The 19,301-nt window shown below is 40.3% G+C and overlaps 1 protein-coding gene across 1 annotated transcript; it reads right to left on the bottom strand.

The window, feature by feature from the left end:
• Nucleotides 1–3,746: 3,746 nt before the first annotated feature.
• On the bottom strand, nucleotides 3,747–17,286 carry PITPNM3 (PITPNM family member 3; the record flags this gene model as incomplete). The annotated part of the gene is made up of 9 exons (XM_010293746.1): nucleotides 3,747–4,064; nucleotides 4,465–4,593; nucleotides 5,006–5,189; nucleotides 6,066–6,215; nucleotides 8,224–8,372; nucleotides 12,311–12,427; nucleotides 13,099–13,215; nucleotides 16,233–16,381; nucleotides 17,092–17,286. Coding segments are annotated over 9 exons (1,499 nt in total), but the record flags the coding sequence as incomplete, so codon positions are not given.
• Between the last annotated feature and the right edge of the window lie 2,015 nt (nucleotides 17,287–19,301).

Below are 19,301 nucleotides of genomic sequence, written 5' to 3'. Positions count from 1 at the left end.
CACCCACCATTTGTGCCTGACTTCTCTGTCCCTTTCCCTTATGTGTATGCTTTAACACTTCCATAGCCTATGAAGTTTAAGTAAGTGCTGACTACACAGAGACTGCAGCAATGAGAAACTGCAATCAGAGAATAAGATGACTGTAGGCTCAAGCTTATCCTCAGCAAACGGCCTGCTTAGGAGGACTGATAATCCTGCGAAAGCACAAGCAAAACTGAAATCCAGTTGCAAACTGAATGCCTGTGAACCACTGCGTCCAGTTTCATGTGAACAAAGCGTATAACTGAAATGTTTTAAGAGAAAACATCATTGAAATATTATGCTATAAAACTAGTGATACTAGTGATTCATCAGGCAAACCTCTAGATCACCCCAAGCACAGTGGCAGGCAGGACAGGAAAAAAAAGCCAGTTCCACATGCATGAGGTGCCCAGCCACTGCAACAGAGTATTTGCTGAACTGCCAGCTTAGATGTGGGATGTCTAAAATCACACTCACCTTGTTCATACTTTCAGCTCCAACAGAAGTTAATTTAACATTTTAGTGGCAACTGGCTAGTGCTTTCAAAACAAATGCATCTGGCATCTGATGTTTCAGAAGATCAGCTTCTAATTCACATGAAGCCTTAAGCTCCGAGCTAATGCCTGTATCACTGCCAAAGTGCTCAAGCTGGAGGCATGTGATCAGGAGATAACCGTTTCTATCCCTGAGCAGTAAGTAGTGTAGGAATTATGCAAAGGCTACATGAGCTCTCATATATTGTAAGAAATGAAGTTAGGGAAAATATTTTCAGCTTGATTTCAATACCATGTGTAGAAACTTTGAAATTGTTACCACTCTAAATCATGTGCGCGCACACACACACGCACACATTTGTTCTACTACTATTAGCTCACAATATTCTTAAGAGAAGCCAACACAGTGACTACTGTAAAGGTGACCTAGTTATTAATAGAAATACACAAAATTAGGGTTTTCATGACACGGTACCCTGCAAAATGGCATTGTGTCTGCAAGAGTATGAGACAGACCTTAACAACGTCGGAGGTTTCTCTAACCTTGTGCTCAGATGCCAACTCCTTTAATACAGTCACAGAATTACACACAGATCCTTCTTTTGAAAGGAAGCAGGCCTTTCTACTACAGCAACTTATGAAATGAAAATTAGATTTTGGAGTCTCTTGGATGGTACAGGTAGATGGCTAAAGCAACACTAGCTTTGAACTTTGCAGCAGGAACAGTGATTTCTGTCAGGAGACATGCTACACAACACCCCGTGCTTAAAAAGGACTTTGCGATCAATCAATGCGGCTTTTAGGTTCCCTCAGCAAATCTAAAATTTGCCTAGTGACTTCCTCCCTCAAAAGCCTTGGATTTCCACGCCTATTTAAAACTAGCAAGCAGGAGCACACTGTGAACTGACTAGGGGGAGATGGAGTCTGGTGTACCTGTGCAATCTTGTCCTAGCTGCAGAGGACAGGAGAAGAAATGGACTATGTGCTGAGAATTAATTCACACAGTGGGCTAAGACAGAACACAGAATTATTCCTCCAAATTTGTGGATTAAAGAACTAGGTGGGATACTACTGGGAAAGTGTTTGTAAACCTGAAGACTGATTCCATGTAGCTGGCTGACTTGGCAACAGAGCATAAATCCCAGCCCTCAGTGATGTAGTTACCTGCTCCCAGTTAGTGCGAGCTACCAAACTTTTAATACTTTTCCTAAATCTTCAGCAAAGATTACCCCTCCCCTTAAAGGAAGCTTTACAAAAAACAAATTACTGATGTGCCAGAGTTCTTTCAGGAAGTTTGAAATAGGTAACTGACAGTCTTGCCAAGTAATGTCTAAAAAAAAAAAAAAAAAAAAAATCCAAGATCTCAATTTATAAGCTACTTTTCTTTGCTGCCTTTTCAGGCAAAAGCCACGTTAACCATGCCCTTCAAAAAGCACATGGAAACTTTTGGGCGAATAGGGAGCATAGACTTAGGTTTACTTCTGCACTGTCACAGTAGTTTTCCATCGCATGTCTTGTTTGCTTTACATGTCAACTTTCAAAACCATCAACCAACAGACTTGTTGAGACTGTTTCTGGTCTAGCTACAGCCTAGGAAAACCTGAAAGTAAGAGGGGTGGGAAGAGGCACAACACCCTCTCCAGGCCAACTCCCTGAAATTAAAAACAAACCAACCAACCTGAAAAAGAAATCTCCTATTGACTTCAAGGTTTCGCTGTGTCAATAGTCGGATTTTAACTCTTAAAGAACAGGGGTTTTAATGTGCACTTGTAACTTCATTGCAGATTCATAAAACATGCTTCAGTTTAGTCGAAAATTCTCGGTGAATTTAGTGCAGTGGAAGTATCTGCATGAACAATCTGCAAACTGCTACTATGTTAAACTAACTACAACACTTTAGAAATGTTACCACTTAGGGAAAATTTCACACACTTTACTTCTAGTAAGTTCATTGAGAGATCTGAGAGAAATTTAAATCAGTAGGAAAACATCTATTTGGCACCTGTAATTTGGCATGTCCATTCTTTGAAGCTCAAATGCTGCAATTCAGAATGTTACAGATTGTCTTAACACAGCAGCTGCTATAAAGCATGAAAAGGTAAACCATTTACCCACAGGAATTCCATTACATTTTTTTCCTCCTCCAGTGTAAAGATTCTAGTTAGAATAATGAAAAAAGTGATTGCTCTGAAGTTTGCAGATCCCTTAGTAAAAGGGTTCCCTTTAGCTTACCATCTTAGGATCTGTCCCTTGGACTGAGACGGTCAGAGCCATCTCCTTACTCTGAGTAGTTCACACATTTTGCACAGTCACCAAGTTCCACAAAACGATGTGATCTGTGTACACTTGCACATTACTTTGTATACAGCAACACTAACTGTGTCAAACTGTGGCAGACACACTTATTTCTAACACTAAGTTTTTATGATTTGGTTCATAAGTGGAGTTCTCCCCTTTACCTGATGTCCAGCACCTCACACAAACACGAGTGCCCATGTTGGGGTCTGTTGACCAACACCGGAAGCTGAAAGGAAATCTTGGGTTTAAGGCACCCAAAAAGCATCTCGCTGTACAAATCCTGACCACTCATTACTGTAGTTCCCACCTCTGCTTCCCTTGCAAGTGTATCGCTTTATGGGAAGTGAAGTGGAAACAGATACGACTGTTTAAAGTGTAAACCTTCTCTGTAACCTATGGAGCCTACTGTTTATACTGTTTTGGGTGCAGCTAGTTGGCTGATACCACAATCCTCCTTCTGAGTAAAATCAGCCTGTTACAGCTTTTTCTCTTATTGCACATTTTATTATATCTATTGTAAAAAATAACCAAAGATATTTCCTGTTGCTCTGATGTTATAAGCACTTGCAATAATTTTAGATTGTTTTTGAATTTTCCAATAAACATGTCAAGAGGAACAGACTGAAAGTTCCCCAGTTGGTGTAAGAAGGCAGATTCCAGAGCAGGGAACACTCCGAGGTACAGGTTCCCATCTGCGTCTCTTAGTCTGAAGCTGTCTGTATATTATCTTTGAGGCGTGCCTACAAGTTCAATGGAGTGCACCAAAGATCTATACTCTCAAGCTTCCTAGGGGACAGATTCAAATTTGTGACCTCCACCTTGAACCCAAGCATCTCATCCATTCCCCTCTGCATCTCTTGGTTTGAAGCTGCCTATATATTATCTTTGAGGCGTGCCTACAAGTTCAATGGGGTGCACCCAAGATCTGTATTCTCAAGCTTCCTAGGGGACAGATTCAAATTTGTGACCTCCACCTTGAACCCAAGCAATGGAGGGCAAATGCCTGTCATGATCTTTGTCCGATTCGGGCTGGCTCTGGGCACGCTCTGGCTTGGGGTTCAAAGAAGGTGGGTCAGGTTGCTGGACAGACATAGTCCTGCGAAGATGGTTTCTCTTGCGCAAAAACTCAGGCTGGGAGTGGAGGCCAAAGCTGCCTTTTCTCAAGATCATCCGAGAGTTGTTCTTTTTGGGTCGTGATTGGAGACTGAACTCCAGCGAGGCCAAGTGGGCTGCATAACCTTCACTGAGGAACTGAAATAGGAAGGAAAGAAAGGGAGTGAGAAGTTACTGCTGCTTCAACCTATGAGCTCTGTGAGGAATTAAGTTCCTATCTTTGGCATCCCAGTCAGATACCTCCAGAGTACTAATAATCCTCTCCCCTCACTGTTTTTTTTTCAGCGACCTGTTCCATTTTGTCATTCAGCAATATGCGATGCACACACTTGCAGATACAATCTATGACCACTCGATTGTCTACTATTCACCTCGCCACAAAATACCTCATCTGAAACCAAGACTGCCCTTCTTTATATGAAACATTGTCTCTGCTCTTTAACTTCTTTATGTGTATGTGTGTTTGCACATGCATTCATATGCATGCATTTCCTTGTTCACCCTAGGACTTCCCAATTGAGTAGCCAGAGTTACTTACTTGACACTGTGCCTGGTATTTCTTTGTTGATCGTCCAACTATGTAGATCTGGGATGGCGACAGAGCCAAGACATTGTACACAGAAATATCCTTCATGGAACCGTATGCGGCACAGATTTTGATGTGGCACTGAAACAAATATTACTTCCAAAGTGAACACTCTATTGAACACCATGCACTACAAGGATGGCACTTGTTTTGCAATGAAGCAGCAGATGAGTTCATTGTTAACAACCTCATTCTTACAGAATGCTAAATCCACAGAAAGCTAAATCTGTTTGCCTGCATGCCAGCAAGAACTACAGATATGCACACAGGAAAGAACTATCAGTTCATGCATTTATTTGTCATGCTGGGAGGCCTCCCTGGACGTTTTATCAGCCTTCCTTGCTCTTTAAAAAGTGAGAAAAGAAAGAAGAATGGCAAAAAGACTTTGTGACAGCCAGTGAGATTTACTGTTTAAAAGGAAGGGCAATCTCTAACTTCACTGAATGACATTCTCTGGAAAAAGGTTTTAAGGCTATAAACAGGTTTCTAGTACCTCTTGCATAAGATTCCGGAGAAAAATGGTCTTTTGTCGCAGTGGGTCATGAACAAGTCCATCTGAGAAGAAGATCATCCCTTGTGGGAAGTTGTGTTGAGACAACCAGGAAACCACACGCTGTTTTTGCATATCTGGACGGCCAGTAATATAGATAATCAGATATCCCAGGTCCTGCCAATGTCTGTCAGAAAAAGCAGGTAAATTATGTAGGTGCAGAGAGAGAAACAATACCCACAGCTCAGGTCAGCATTTCTTTGCTCAGCACAGACCCAGCTAGAAGCTGGATGTTGTCCTTCAACCAGTGGAAAGCAGCATGCCTAACTCTCTGCTCCTATCGAGGAATTAAGTTACAATGTCTATACCTTGAGGGAGACAGAGGGAAGCAAGAGAGATTCTTATATAATAAGTTATATAAAATGTGAGAGCTATATAAATATCTATTTAGAATAGACCTTGCTACATATCAAGCCCTGCTACATTTGAAACCTTTAATGAGATTTCCTGCTGTTTCAGCTGTAAGGAGTAGAAACCCTTGAAAACTGACATCCCTCCATTCCCATGCAAGTTCCAAAATGAGAGCTGTATTTCCCCGTCCAGTGTGACATTAACAGACTTGCAAGAATGGATTAAAAGGCCTTTTAATTTTTCCTCCAAAAAATGCTCTTGCATTCATGGCACTTGTTATTTCCCAAGTAGGAGTATGTCGTTATTTGAAGTTAGCGAAACACAAAATACACTCTTTGCTAATTACAGCACACGTGGAATCATCTTTAGTTCACTGCACACACTTTAAGGCCATATTCCCAAGAAGCAACTTTTAATCTTTAGGCAACTACAGATTTCAAAGTAAACCACAGCATTCTAAGATTTCTCTGAAAATCAGGCAGACCTGACGTCCAAGCAAGTATAGAAATGTATATGCAAAGAATACTGTACTTTAAAGAATTGTTTATCTAGTAAAAAAAAAACAAACCAACTGTTCTGCCCTCTACCTTCCTATTGTGTTCAAACAAGAAAGGCAGAAATTTAAAAAGTGAAGTGTGCAAACCTCACTTACCTGACAACATCAACAGCCCCAGCTCGGACTTTGGGGTCACTTCCCATAATTGAAACACTTGCTGCAAATGAACCATCAATGCTGAACACAACACATTCCATTCCTCGGGGAAGCACAGTCAGGTAACTTGCAGCACTGCTCTGGTCCCCTCTGGAGAGTCAAGGCAATAAATACATTTAAAAAGCACAATGTCAGAACATATTTTCTGCACGTTCTAGTTAAGACCTGAAATTAGATCTGTCTGGATCTACAGCTTCAAAAATCACTGTCAGATAGGGCTTCTGATTTCAGTTCTATATGGGGTAATTAAAACTTACACTTTTAGGATATAGCTTTTCAAAGGGCAATTTGGAAGCTGATTTTAATAAGAAATCACTTGTGTATAAATACCTAAAAGAATTAGGAAAAAAACCCCAAAACAGCCTGAAGTACTCAAACTACTACTCAAATGTGCTATCTGTATGTAAACACGTAAGACATGAATACTATATATATGCACACACACACGTACATGCACACATAGCACAGAAGTTAGCTATATTTTTTTTCTGGCAGTCTACAGTTACTGGCAAACTATTAGAAATTACAAGGAAAGAATTGATATGCACCTTCTATTGGCATGTACTTACACAAATCAGCTTTTCTCCATTAGATAAACAGTTGGTAATACTAGCCCTTCTCTCTATCCTTGCAAATTACAATGGGAATGCCAATCCAGAAAAGTAAAAAAAAAAAAAAAAAAACAAACCCAAACACCCAAAAAACAAACAAAAAAAACCCACAAAAAAGCCCACCCCAAACAAACCTATGTCTTTTCTCATGAAAAAGCATGTGAAATGCAATCTTCTTCTCACAATGTATTTTTTGCAAGAGGTCTGGACATTAAGAAACTAATAAAGCACAAAGCGATCCAAAGCTCTTACCATCCCACGACCTCATGTTCCCTAAAAAACATAATCTGAAGACCACATCTTCTTTCCTTTAGAAATATGATTATTGTATGATAGAGACATTTATATCTGTCGATGAAGATTTTTACAATAGGTATGCACAGCTTAACAAGCAAAGACAGCACAACTTCTTTCATTCCCCTTTGAAATTTACTCCTGCAGTCTAAAAGCCCATGGGAGTTTAGCTTCTGAATACACCTTAATTCGTTTTTAAGTAACTCTCTTTTCTTGAATTGATTGTCTGTTCTATTACACTGAGGTAAAACATTTCTTCCTCCTCAATTAGCACTACATAAGATTGTAAATGGACTTTGGACTTTGTTAACTAGTGGGTAACAACACATTCTGTTTCAGCAAAATTCATCCCACTGATTTAGCCCCCAAAGCAGGGATTCAAAGGAAGCTGAAAAGCTACTTCCTAAGTGGTTAGGCAATTTAATTCTAAGTGCAATATTAAACTAAAACACTGTATTAAATCAAACTGGTCTCTTATTAAACGTAACATTGTTTTAAAAGCACAGTTACCCCAGTCCTGCACCTAGGCCAACAATTTTTATTTCACACACCTTCATACTTCATGCTTTACATAGAGATTTTTAAGAAATGCTGGACAGCAGACTGATTTTACTTCAATTAACTGTTATTTTCAGGTGCTGAGGGTTTGTTTCCCCCCCCCCCCAATTTAGAATAAGCATGGTCTTGAGTACAGAATTAAGGTAACTCTTTTGATCAGCCTGACATCAACAGGTAAACAGGTGGGTGTGAGCAAGGCAGTACAGCCTCTACTGATAATTTCAATAAGAAAAGCTTCTTCTCAGTCTGAAGAGCACAAACCTATACCCTTCAACAGTCTTTTCCCCAATGAACAGGTTGCAAAATATCCCAAGTCATACATTCTTGCCCCAAGAAGACTGATTGATTGTGGTCATCCAGTCCCCATATTTTGCAAGACCAAGCGCTCCTAAATTGATTTGCACTGAGAATTTGTGTTGCAGTAGTGATAAACCCATTGGCCTGGGCACCTCCAAACTGGCCAGTAAACAGACGATCACCGCTTCAAATCTAAGATGACAACACAGTGACAAGACCAAGAAAAGATAACTAACTGACCAAAATCTCCCTCCACACCCCCTTCAATCTTGCACACCTCAGTGTCTTCCTGATCACAACAACCTATCACAGCTGTAGTTCCAGCTTGGAGCTATTACCTGACCACCATTTTGATGGGATACACACCAACTCTCAGTCTCTTCTGTTTGGGTATGCTGTAGGATACCCGGCCACTGCTGTTGGATATCTCGGTGTCAAAGTACACCCACCTACCCGAAGATGGCTCAGTCATTATGAAGATATCAACCTGCAAAAAGAACAAAACAGTCATCTAGTGTGATACTACTATCACACTAACACACTCCCTATTTACAAGGAAACTAGATCACATTAGTATCTTCAACTATGGCTTGTACTAAAAGCTCCCAAGGAATTTTGAAGGAACTTCAAAACTCAGTAAAAACTTCACAGAAGGTCCTCTCAGTTAGAAAACACTTCCAACACAGAATACCAGAGCTTATTGCCTTCATCATTTAAAGCGCTCAGCACTGCAGGTGTCAGACGAGGGTATAGAGCTCAGAAATTTGGCAAGAACCCTAAACTAGAAAAAAGATCATTTCAGCTTACATGTGTATATTACGTTCTTGCATACTAAACCTACAAAATGGAAAAATTCATCTGGTTATTAGTGAAATCAAATCTTTCTCTAATCATAACCTTGCCTACAAACGCAAAACCTAAACTCTTCAAATTATCAAGATTTTTTTTTTCAAAAGGTTTCATCAATATGGTTTTCTTCAACTGAAATATTTCATCAAAATTAACATGAAGTGTATGAAATATTTTGTCTGACTTGAACTGGCACTTTTTAGCAGTAAGTACATCAGTAAATCTGAAGGAGGTATCTGCCAAGCTTTCCTTCTATACTCAGTTTTTACAGAACTTAGGCATATGAGGTTTATGTAGACTTCTTCAGTGCTCAACATGCAGCCAGATGCTCTACAAGATTTGCCAGCAGCTCATGGAATCATGCTGTTTGTGTGAATAGCCTCGATAACTCTGTAGATCTGTTCTTCTTGGACATAATGATGTTACATGACATTGGGATGTAACTCTAAATAACACTAAATTCATTCTGAACTGATGAAATTCAGAACTCCATTTTTCTAACGGATGAGCTTTGGTGCAAGGGAAGAAATGACACGTATTGCTGAACCAGAAGTGTTATCAGGATCAAACAATGGGTTTGTTTACTCCTTTCTTCTGCTTTTTGACTGCAAAGTGAATTCACAGTTTGAATACAAATGTGTACCAACTACCTCTTTGAAGTCTTGGATGATACAAGCAGGAGAAAGTTTCACTTTGTACCCTAACTGATTCTGAATTTCCAACTTTCAAATGCACCGTTAGTGCGGACAGTGAGCCAAGGAAGACATTTTTATGATCTGCTAGGGATAAATTCTAACTACCTTCCAACCTGCAAAGGAATACAAGACCTAACCAGGAACAGAAATATTTTCTTTTGAGAATCATACTTCTAACTTTCTTTTATTCAGCCATTCCATTCTTACCTTCTATTCCCTTCCTAAGCCATTAAAGATGGGGGCAGGGGGTGTGCGTGTGCATGTGTTGTTCAGAAAAATAGTTTGTAAGTTTGCACTGGGAATTCTGAAAAATCTGCACAACTACAATCCTTTCAGATAACATTTTCTTTTTTCAACATCAATGTGAAAGCTACTAGAACGGCTCTCTGGTGACTGTGGTCTTTGAACTGTTCTGGCTCAGTTTTCCCTCTCCACATCAAGAGATTTTTAAATATAGTCTTTTGTGTAGAGTTACTTGAGATCCTTGGAGGGACAACACACAAGTGTAAAAAAAAAAAAATACAGATAGTATTTCTATTAGTTTTGAAACCCCTCAAAATTAGGATGAAAACTATCAGTAACTGATCACTGAATATGGAATTCTCCCCAGTGCGATAATTAGTGATAATCTTAACATTTTTACTTGGCAATTTCTTTCAAGATATTCTAATGACAGGATTCTATTCAATACCCAAACATAATATGAATCTGTTTTCCCACTGTAGAAACACAGCTTATTGTTCATCCCTATCCTTCTGAAAAGGAAATATGACTTCAAGGCAACCAGCCAGCACACAATCATCTATGTAGGGAGGAAAAACTTTAGACTATAATGCCCAGAAAATAATGGGTTAAGTAAATCCCAGAGATACACCTCTGGCCTCAGGAAAAGCACTGAAATGCTGAAATGTACCTCTAACCTAGTTTGCATTTGCACACAAAAATGCTGAATATGTTGTCTTTTTTAACAACCCAAATTCATCTCAAAGACCCAGGGCTAAGATGAATCCAGTCTACAACTGGATTCCAACATTACAACAAATTCCAACATTTTAGGAATTCTTGGGAAAGCAAGAGTAGTCTCCAGGACTGATCCTTGCCTCAGTAAAAACTGGTATGTCAAGCCCACCTCAGGTTAATTAACATTTTCTAATAGGTCAACAGACTGAGGCTGAGATTACCTTGGTGCTCAGTCCCATGGGAGCATGAGAGGATATGGCTGCCAGAGACTCTCAGAGAAGCTTAAGCTCCTGTTTCCTTGTCTTGACCAGATGTCCTCATCTCCATTATCACTACTCTGTTGTGCCTCAACAGGAGCCACCCCAAGCAAATGAGGTTCAAGGAAAATTTCCTGCCTGCTGAGGCTAGCACCATGATGTGCACGCTTACCTGTTATATGCATGCAAACTAACATTTCAAAGTCTGATCGAGTCTGCAGGCCACACTGTTAATTGACATAAATCCTTCCCCTACTCTAATTCCCGTTAGGGAAGGTGGGAGAGGGATGGCCTTTCCTTTGGTTCAATGGCTGTGTGGTAAAAACTGTTTCTTCTCATTTCTGCACTGTACCAGTTATAAGAATGTCCAACTTTTGGCCTGAGGCATTGCTAGGATATAAGCACAAATAATGTATGCCAGGAGATTCATTACATACACAGCTTTGATCTTCAGTCTTCCTGACAGTCGATATAATTGAAGACCTTAGACCTTATTAAATCTTGCAACCATACAATTTCAGTGTTCTTCATAGGACTGCTATGAACCCCTTTGGTGCCCTGTTCATAATTGTGCCAGAAGAACCTTATCAATGAATAAAATGTGATCAGACTGAAGGAATTTATAAAAGCTAATAAAGAGCTGTCATTAAAATCTGACAAGATCTGTGATCCTGTCTTGCATGTAAACTCAAGTAATGGAGCTGCTTTTTTTTACAAACCATATGGGAGAAGATTGAAGCAGTGATGGTCTTAAGAATATAACCATAGCTTATATTGACAGTTCAGTGTGTTTCAGCACATGTATGCCCTATTCTACAACAAAATCTCCGAAGCTGCACATCACTTATGTCTGGTGGAGTTAACAAAGCCCACCTGTGACAGAAGCATGATCATCAGAGACATGGTTCCAGAAACATCCATCCCTGCCGTTTGCACTAGCAAATATACTCCAAAGAAGGCATGCCGTCACCAGGCTCATCCCTAGAGGCATCAGGTTAGTGCTGCACCTTAGCAGAACAGGCAACCACAAAACAGGCCAAGTGAAGCCTCCACGCTTCAGTTTTACCCTCAGCTCAGCAGCATTGCTCTGTTAATTTCCACAAAAATTCTTACAGTCTTCGTGAATATTAACAAATGTGTTCACTTAATGCTTGGCTTTGTTAGCTGTAAGCCTGGCTGCTGCAGGCAGCTTTACGAGTGACAGTTCCAATCATGTCACATTACTATTTCAATTCTAAAACTAGTCTTTACTCTTCCATGTGTAAGAGAAACAGCAGCAACCTAGCCTCTAGAATAACTATTCTATATATATATGTTTTAATGATTTGCCAACCACTCTAAAATACTTTTTCTACCTTGCTCAAAAAGTCAATTGTCTCCAGTAGGTGGTACAATTGGATGTCAGGTTCAGAAATCACTGCACAGCACACTCATCATTAGCCAGAGGAGATGGCCAGCATCATGCAAGAAGGATAACTGGGAAAAAGGTCAGCTATCAGGAAAGCCCACTTACAGCATATTTGTGCTGAAGTGGTGGGGGCTAGTGACATACTTCCCCTCACTGTAAGGCTTTCTCTGGTACTATATATGTCTGCTACATTCAACAACTGTTTCTAGTAAAAGCTGGTTCAGAAAAGTAAGGGAATTGATTACTCAGACTTTACCTTTTCACCTGTTAAAGCGACCATGTCCAGAGGTCCGTACATAAAGCGCCCAACTAGTACCTGAGGACCATCTTCTGCTGCAATGACGTCATTAGCTCGGTGATTAGCAGTCACATTCTGAAATAAGAGCAGAAGGTGGGAAGGGTATTGTTTGCTTTTGTAATGAGGCTAATGTCTCTATTATGTTATTATGAACAGGGACACAGAAACAGAGTCCTGGACAATGTGTCCGAGGTACGGCACAGTGCACCTTAGAGCATCTAGCAAACCTGCGTTCCTATTTCAGATGGAGCCAAGTTTCAAGTAATGGTGGGCTCCTGAGAGTGCTCAAGATAACCAAATAAGAGACAACATTGAAGGCCATGCCAATTATCTTTCACTTCAAGTGGTGCTATAGATTCACACGATTATGTGTAAGACACATGCATCTTAACTGACACTTCTAATTGAAATGGTGCCTGAAGAATGAAGAAATTTTTTTTTTCTTCTGTTATGGATTCATCTAGCACATAAGAAAATAGAAGAACAACCTTTTTGCTTAACTGAAAACTAAGAGCCCTCTGTTATTTAAAGAAAGAAATACACTTTCTCGAACATGTGATGATAAACCAAGAATAAATTGTTCCTATTCCCTAACTGTTAATTTGTTTGCCTCTGGATTACGTTAGCAGTTTTCAGCTCTTCAGTAATATTCAACATAAACTCATGCTTTGGGAGATCAAACTTCATTTAAATTACTACCAAACACAAGTTCTATAGCTGCCATATATATTCAGATTTACACTTACTCTCAATTTGACATGTGTCCTTTTGCGTAGCCATTTTTCTCGTGGATTGGATGGACTTAGTGTTGCTGGATCCAGGTTGTCATTTTCCTTGAAATTTACATTTTCGTATCTCATCACCTGAAATTATGCTAATATTTTAATAAACAGCATGTAGCCTGGCCAGTCCTGGTACTTGCCAAAGAAAGGAAAAGTACACTGCTGCCCCAGCTGATTGACACTGCAGAGCCAAAAGCACAATGAAAGCAGCAAGAGGTACAGTGACCATATGGTCACACTGATCTGTCGTGGTTTAACCCCAGCCAGCAACTAAGCACCATGCAGATGCTCACTCATGTAGACAAATAAACTGCTTTCACTCTCTTGGTCAACACTTAATCTCAAGTACTTACTGAACAGCTTTTCCATTCACAACAGAGCTTGCACATTCTTCCAGAGAAAATGGTGAAGACATTAGGATGTTATCAAGTGACAGTCACATTGTCTGCTCATGGTCTGCATAGTCAGTAAAGCAGCTTAAGACCACAGAAGTATTTTTTAATGTCCTTTATGGGGCAGAGGTCAGATTCCTGACTCCATCTGTATTGATTTTCTATACATATACCCAGGCAGAATGTTTTTTAATCACCTTTTGGATATTATTCCCCACTGCAGTAAGTGATAGGCCCAGGATTTGGCTTGTAGCTAGTAATATCGGAAGATAAGGGGACCTTAACTTGTGAACATGCAGAACCCTAGTATGTCATACAGGCTACACATTCTTACAACCTAAATATCACACACTTACCAAGAAACTTGCATGTCCCACTCAGACTTCAGGACACAACCCACAGATTTCAAAATGTTATGCCCTGTTTCAACTGAAACCACAAGCGCTGTCTTACTGAAATCTGTGGTTTGCACCCTGGGATCATGGATAGCATATGAGGCTACTTCATTTTGAATGAGAAATAGCTTAGTCTGTCTCTTTCACAAGCTAGCAGAAAATTACTCAAGCTGAACAGTTGGGTTTTCTGTGCTGAAGTTTTCCGCCCTGGGTGCCCTCTCTGGAGGAGTGGCCTAGAATCATTTAAAAGACATCCTTTAAAATATGAAGTCCCTTGACTAAAATCCTGCTGCATTCAGCCTTAGCAAAGCAGTTGGCTTGCAACAAATCATAGTAACGCTGAGAGGTCAGTGTGTTTTTTAACAAAGTGGCATAAATTCTATTCACTGGAGCTCAGGTGCAGGAAATATATGTGCCCACAGGGCATTCAGGAGCCATTAGCCTTAATGCGCAGCAAGGGCAGAATGTCCAGACTATGCTGGAACTAACCAGTCCTTTATGTAGAGCTGTAAGCTCACATATTGCTTTACAGGCACATTCCAAATGCTTAAAGGACTTACTAAATCCTAAAAGCTATAATGCACATAAAGGCTAGGTAAGACACAACAATGCAACTTGATATGAATGCACAGAGGTAACAAGTAGAATAAAGCAGGAATGATTGCTAACAGACAACCGGGCTCAGCAAGGCATTTGAAAGGAAAGATGGGAGAATATTCTGATGGATTGAAGGCAATGAACATCCTGAGAAAGAATAAGAGATAACAAAAGCTAGAAGAGAGCTGCAAAGGAGAGGAGAAACATCTATGTACAATTATCTAGGGCCCTTGAACAGAAAAAACAGGTATTTGCATCCTGTCACTTCCAGTAGAAACCTCTCCTCTACTTTGGGATGAGCATCAAATAAGATTCCTATTCTGGAGACTGTTCTCATTCATGGAAAAACTCTTCAGCAACTTTTGCTTTGACTTGATTACGGTGATGCTAGTTATAAACAAAGTTTTATAAATTAGCTTTTAAAATTCTGCATTGCTGAATGATACATTTTGACTGTAATCAGATACACTAAAGGATGCTCTGGAAGGACAGCAAGAGGGTGAAGGACTCTTAGAATTTCATCAATTAAAAAGAGCAGTCACAAATTCTGCAAGTGGTCTGGTTACCAGCCAGATCATCTGCTACACAGTCCACTCACAGATGGCCATAAAAAGATGGGGGTTCGGTACAACTGCACAGTATGACTCACAGCAGTTCCGGACTGGAGGGAACTCAGCCACTGAGCTTCCATTCCCAGAGCTACCAGGTGAGCCTCCAGGGACCTAACATCATTGACACCAGCACTGAGAGCAGGAGGTGGAGGTGGTTAACACTCAGAGACCAGCTAAAAGGAGTTGTGAGACAGGCAGGCATACTGACGTCTGCCAAACTGATTTAATGAAAAAAGTCACTGTGCAGTTTTCTGCATTATTCTCTATTGTGTTTGCCTGGCAGCAGCTGTTTCATCGCTCACGGGATGTCAAAAACACACAGGTTCTTGGGTTAATCCAAATTAAACTGCTTGTGACTTGCTTTTGGGTGAGGGTCACTTCGTGTTCTTGGAAGGACACTTATCCTGCAGGTTTCACTTGAATACCACTTGATTTTTTTTTTTTTTTTTTTTTTTTTACCCCCAGGTGAGATTTCTCAGTCTCACTACTTTCTCTAAAGGCCGGAGCACTGCATTATCCCCAAGTCACCGTGAGCTGCTGTCTAATTACTGACACAGAAGGAACACAAGACCCATCATATGACTCAGAAATAAACTCTGAGGAGACAATGCACACAATGCCTTGAAACATTCTAGTATAGTTACAGGAGAGACTTGATTTTCTTATGGCATCAGTACTTTCAAACTGCTGGTTTATTATCAAATGTATGCTAATAATTTGATATTTAGTAGGGAAATACATAATTCAGTAAGACTGGAGATAGCCTATTCCTTCAAAAACCAGAAGGAAAATGAATACATAATACAGGTTATACTGATCTGGGGCAAGGAAGGGGTGAGTAAGGTATGCACAACAGTGCATTGTTCCCAGCCACACAGTCAGCAGTAAGAATACCAGCCAGCAGTGCTAATGGTCGGCTCACTGTCCCCTTCAGCTCTCCCACAAATCCACATCTGTCATGCCTACATCCAGTTGTATGTGATGCAACTACAGTTAGACATCTAACTGAACTAAAGATTAAAAGACTGATCACCCCTGGAAGACGCAATTAAAAATCACAAGGTTATTCGTTGCAGAGAGAAAAAAATAAAGAGATCAATGACCTGTCTTAAAATGAAGGCCACAACATCTGTTGATTCCCAGTAGCTGGCATGGAAGAGATGCGGCAGGGCCACCGTTGGAAAGGCTGTCAGCACATCTGGACAATACAAGGCATAATCTATTCGTTTTGTTCCCCACCACTTTGCAGTAACTACAAAAAAAACCCAAAGAAAATAGCATCACATTTCTATAAGATAACTTCTCAATAAATCTCTTGCTGTCTTTACATTTAAGCTAGATAACTGAATGAAGTCCTGCTTTTTTAATCTTGATATTTATAGTCTGTTAAAGTCAGTTAAAAGTACTGTTCTCACTGACTGCATCATCACTTAAATGTCTGCAATCTAAACAGTTGTATGGGATCCAAGTTTTGGGAAGCGGAAATCACCTCAGCATGATTCCCATTGCTTCCTGGTCCACAGAAAATGTATGGGAAAGACTAGTACTTTTATGATCATGTTATAGAGTAAGAATTGCAAATGCTTCCCAAGCAGTGAATGGAATATTGATACATGACTACAGTCCCTAACTATCCAGTCCATAGATCTTACCTATCTATATTTCTTCATGCCTCAAACATGCTTCTAAATACCTGTTAGTATGAAACCCTTAATGGCTATTTGTAAGTGGCACCTTAATATAAAACTGTGACTTCACTTCTATTATTTTACCTACTTAATTACAAACAGAAAAGGAAGCTAAATTGTGTTACTTAAAATTGCAGCAGCTTAGGCTGTTCTCATTCTCCCCAAATTTCCAAGCACGTAATTCTCCTTTGCATAATAAACTTTTCCACAGAAAGGATGTGGAGAGAAGGGTTGTTGCTATATCAGACAGCATATGGCACCAGGCTTCACTCACTGTTGGTGAGGTATGCTGATGACAAACTTTCTGTTGACCCTGAGTTTTCACTGTGTGTGCTGGCCAAGCTCAACTTTCTTGTTTCTCCTTGTGGTTGATCAGATCCATTTCGAGATCCAGGACTCTCCTGAGAAAAAGGTATGTTCAAAGAGCTGTTCTCAAGGAACAGTGCACTGTGGTTGTGGATAGCATCACCTGCAGGTTACAGAAATGAAAATAATAATTTAAAAAATTTGGATGAACAACATGGCTTTGAAACTAGTATGTGTGTTTGTTTTTTTTTTTAATACAGAGCTAATGAGCGTTTGCCTGAATAATATCAGATTTAATGACCATGGATGAAACTCCTTCAGAGTGAGGAGGACAGCATGACCACATGGAGAAAGCTGCCATCAAAACGCAATAGCAGCTGGGTGCTTTTGGCCAAGACCTTCCAAACTGGGTAGTGATATCCAGTTTGGAAGAGACTATTTTACTTCACACTCAACCCTATCCATTTTAAAGTCATTCTCTGAGAAGAGCTACACAGCCCTGGGAATCTGTGATACTCCTCTTGTCCTCTTCCTGACATGAGCAAAATGACTTTAGAAAGAGAACCTTCAGCTAGGCTATCTACTGGTTTGCATGTTCCCAAACGGAACAGAATTCTCATTTATTCATGCCACTCTGACAAAGCTATGGGCCATGGCTAACAGCTCTACTTAACGAAAAAAACCACAGCCTTCCTCCTGAGGTGTTCTGAAACATGTAAGAACAGACATACATTTAAATAAAAGCATTACTGGTAATTTTGCTTGAAGCAGCCTGCATATCCCTCCTGTAGCTAGGAAAGACAGAACCACAACAGAGAGAGTATATACAGCAAAGCGCATATCAAAAGCGGCTGACTCCTCAGCGTTGTTTTTTGAGAACAAACCTCCTGGAGAGATTAAAACAGTGAACAAAAGAAAAAGACGACCCAATTCAATGCACATAACACAAGCGAAAGCAGGTGGCCCTTGATGATGTATTGCTCTGTTTCTGAGCGTATTTCAGTCCCATTCAGGCAAATAACTGTAAACATGCTGTGCTCATCTTTCATATGGTCTTGGACTGGGGACCATATCATATGATTCTTTATTTAGTGGAGGCCTGGAGTAAGTTTCTCTTCAACTTTTCAAGTCTTACCAACTCTCAATGTAATGAATACCTCAATGGTGCACACAGGAGAACACAACAAGTTGCTGCTTTTCAAGGGTGCCATTCCTTAAAAAAACACACTGGAAGCATAAGTGTCTATACATTATCAAAACTGGTAAAACATGTCACCATTAAATGAAAAGGAATAGCAGCATAGCTCCCTACAATTTCCTCCCTTCCAAAAAGCAGACATGGCTAGAAAGATTCTGATTTGTTTTGACAGAACCCAGAATATCTCAACTGCGTGAGACAACACAAGGAGCTGCCCTGCATCTGAATCAGAGAAACAATTAAATTCTAACACTTTGTGATGAGTATGTAGTTTGGACAGAATATGTGCAATTGTAGTTTCCACGAGAACATATGCTTTGAGATTTCATTAAAGAAACTGCAAAGTTTTGTTCGTTCAAAGGATTCTTGTTGATGCTGTGCAGTAGGGAAAGCTATGTGTGGCTACAGGAAGGATTGATGAAGGTGAAGAGAATGGAAGGATAATTTTATTACTTCCCCTGTCTCAGGCAAACTATATAGGCTCCAACACAGACAACTGAAAAGCAAACGTAATGCTGCCTTCTTATTACTTTCCTCACAAGACAAGGAAGTACTATACGCACCTTGTAGAGAAAGAAGTAGCACAAAGAAGTAAAAGGTCTGATTCTATGTCGTACTAAATACTGAACAGCAAGGCACTTGGTCCCTCTGACAACAAACCTCAAATCGTGTGGCCTGAACCAGAACCCTGATCCAAACATCAATCAACAGCAAATTCCAGAGAAGAAGGTGCAATGAATGCCATAAATGAGAGCTATATTATCAATCCAGGCTGGGGGATGAAGGGATCGAGAGCAGCCCTGCTGAGAAGGACTTGGGGGTACTGGTGGATGAAAACCGGGACAGGAGCCAGCAATGTGCGCTCCTAGCCCAGAAGGCCAACTGTATCCTGGGCTGCATCCAAAGCGGCCTGGCCAGCAGGGCAACGAGGGAGTGGATTCTGCCCCCCTGCTCCACTCTGGCAAGACCCCACCTGGAGC

The sequence above is a fragment of the Phaethon lepturus genome, unplaced genomic scaffold (assembly GCF_000687285.1).
Source record: "Phaethon lepturus isolate BGI_N335 unplaced genomic scaffold, ASM68728v1 scaffold47948, whole genome shotgun sequence".
Taxonomy (NCBI): domain Eukaryota; kingdom Metazoa; phylum Chordata; class Aves; order Phaethontiformes; family Phaethontidae; genus Phaethon; species Phaethon lepturus.
The sequence above is the reverse complement of the archived record's forward strand: the minus strand, read 5'-3'. Positions and strand labels throughout refer to the sequence as shown.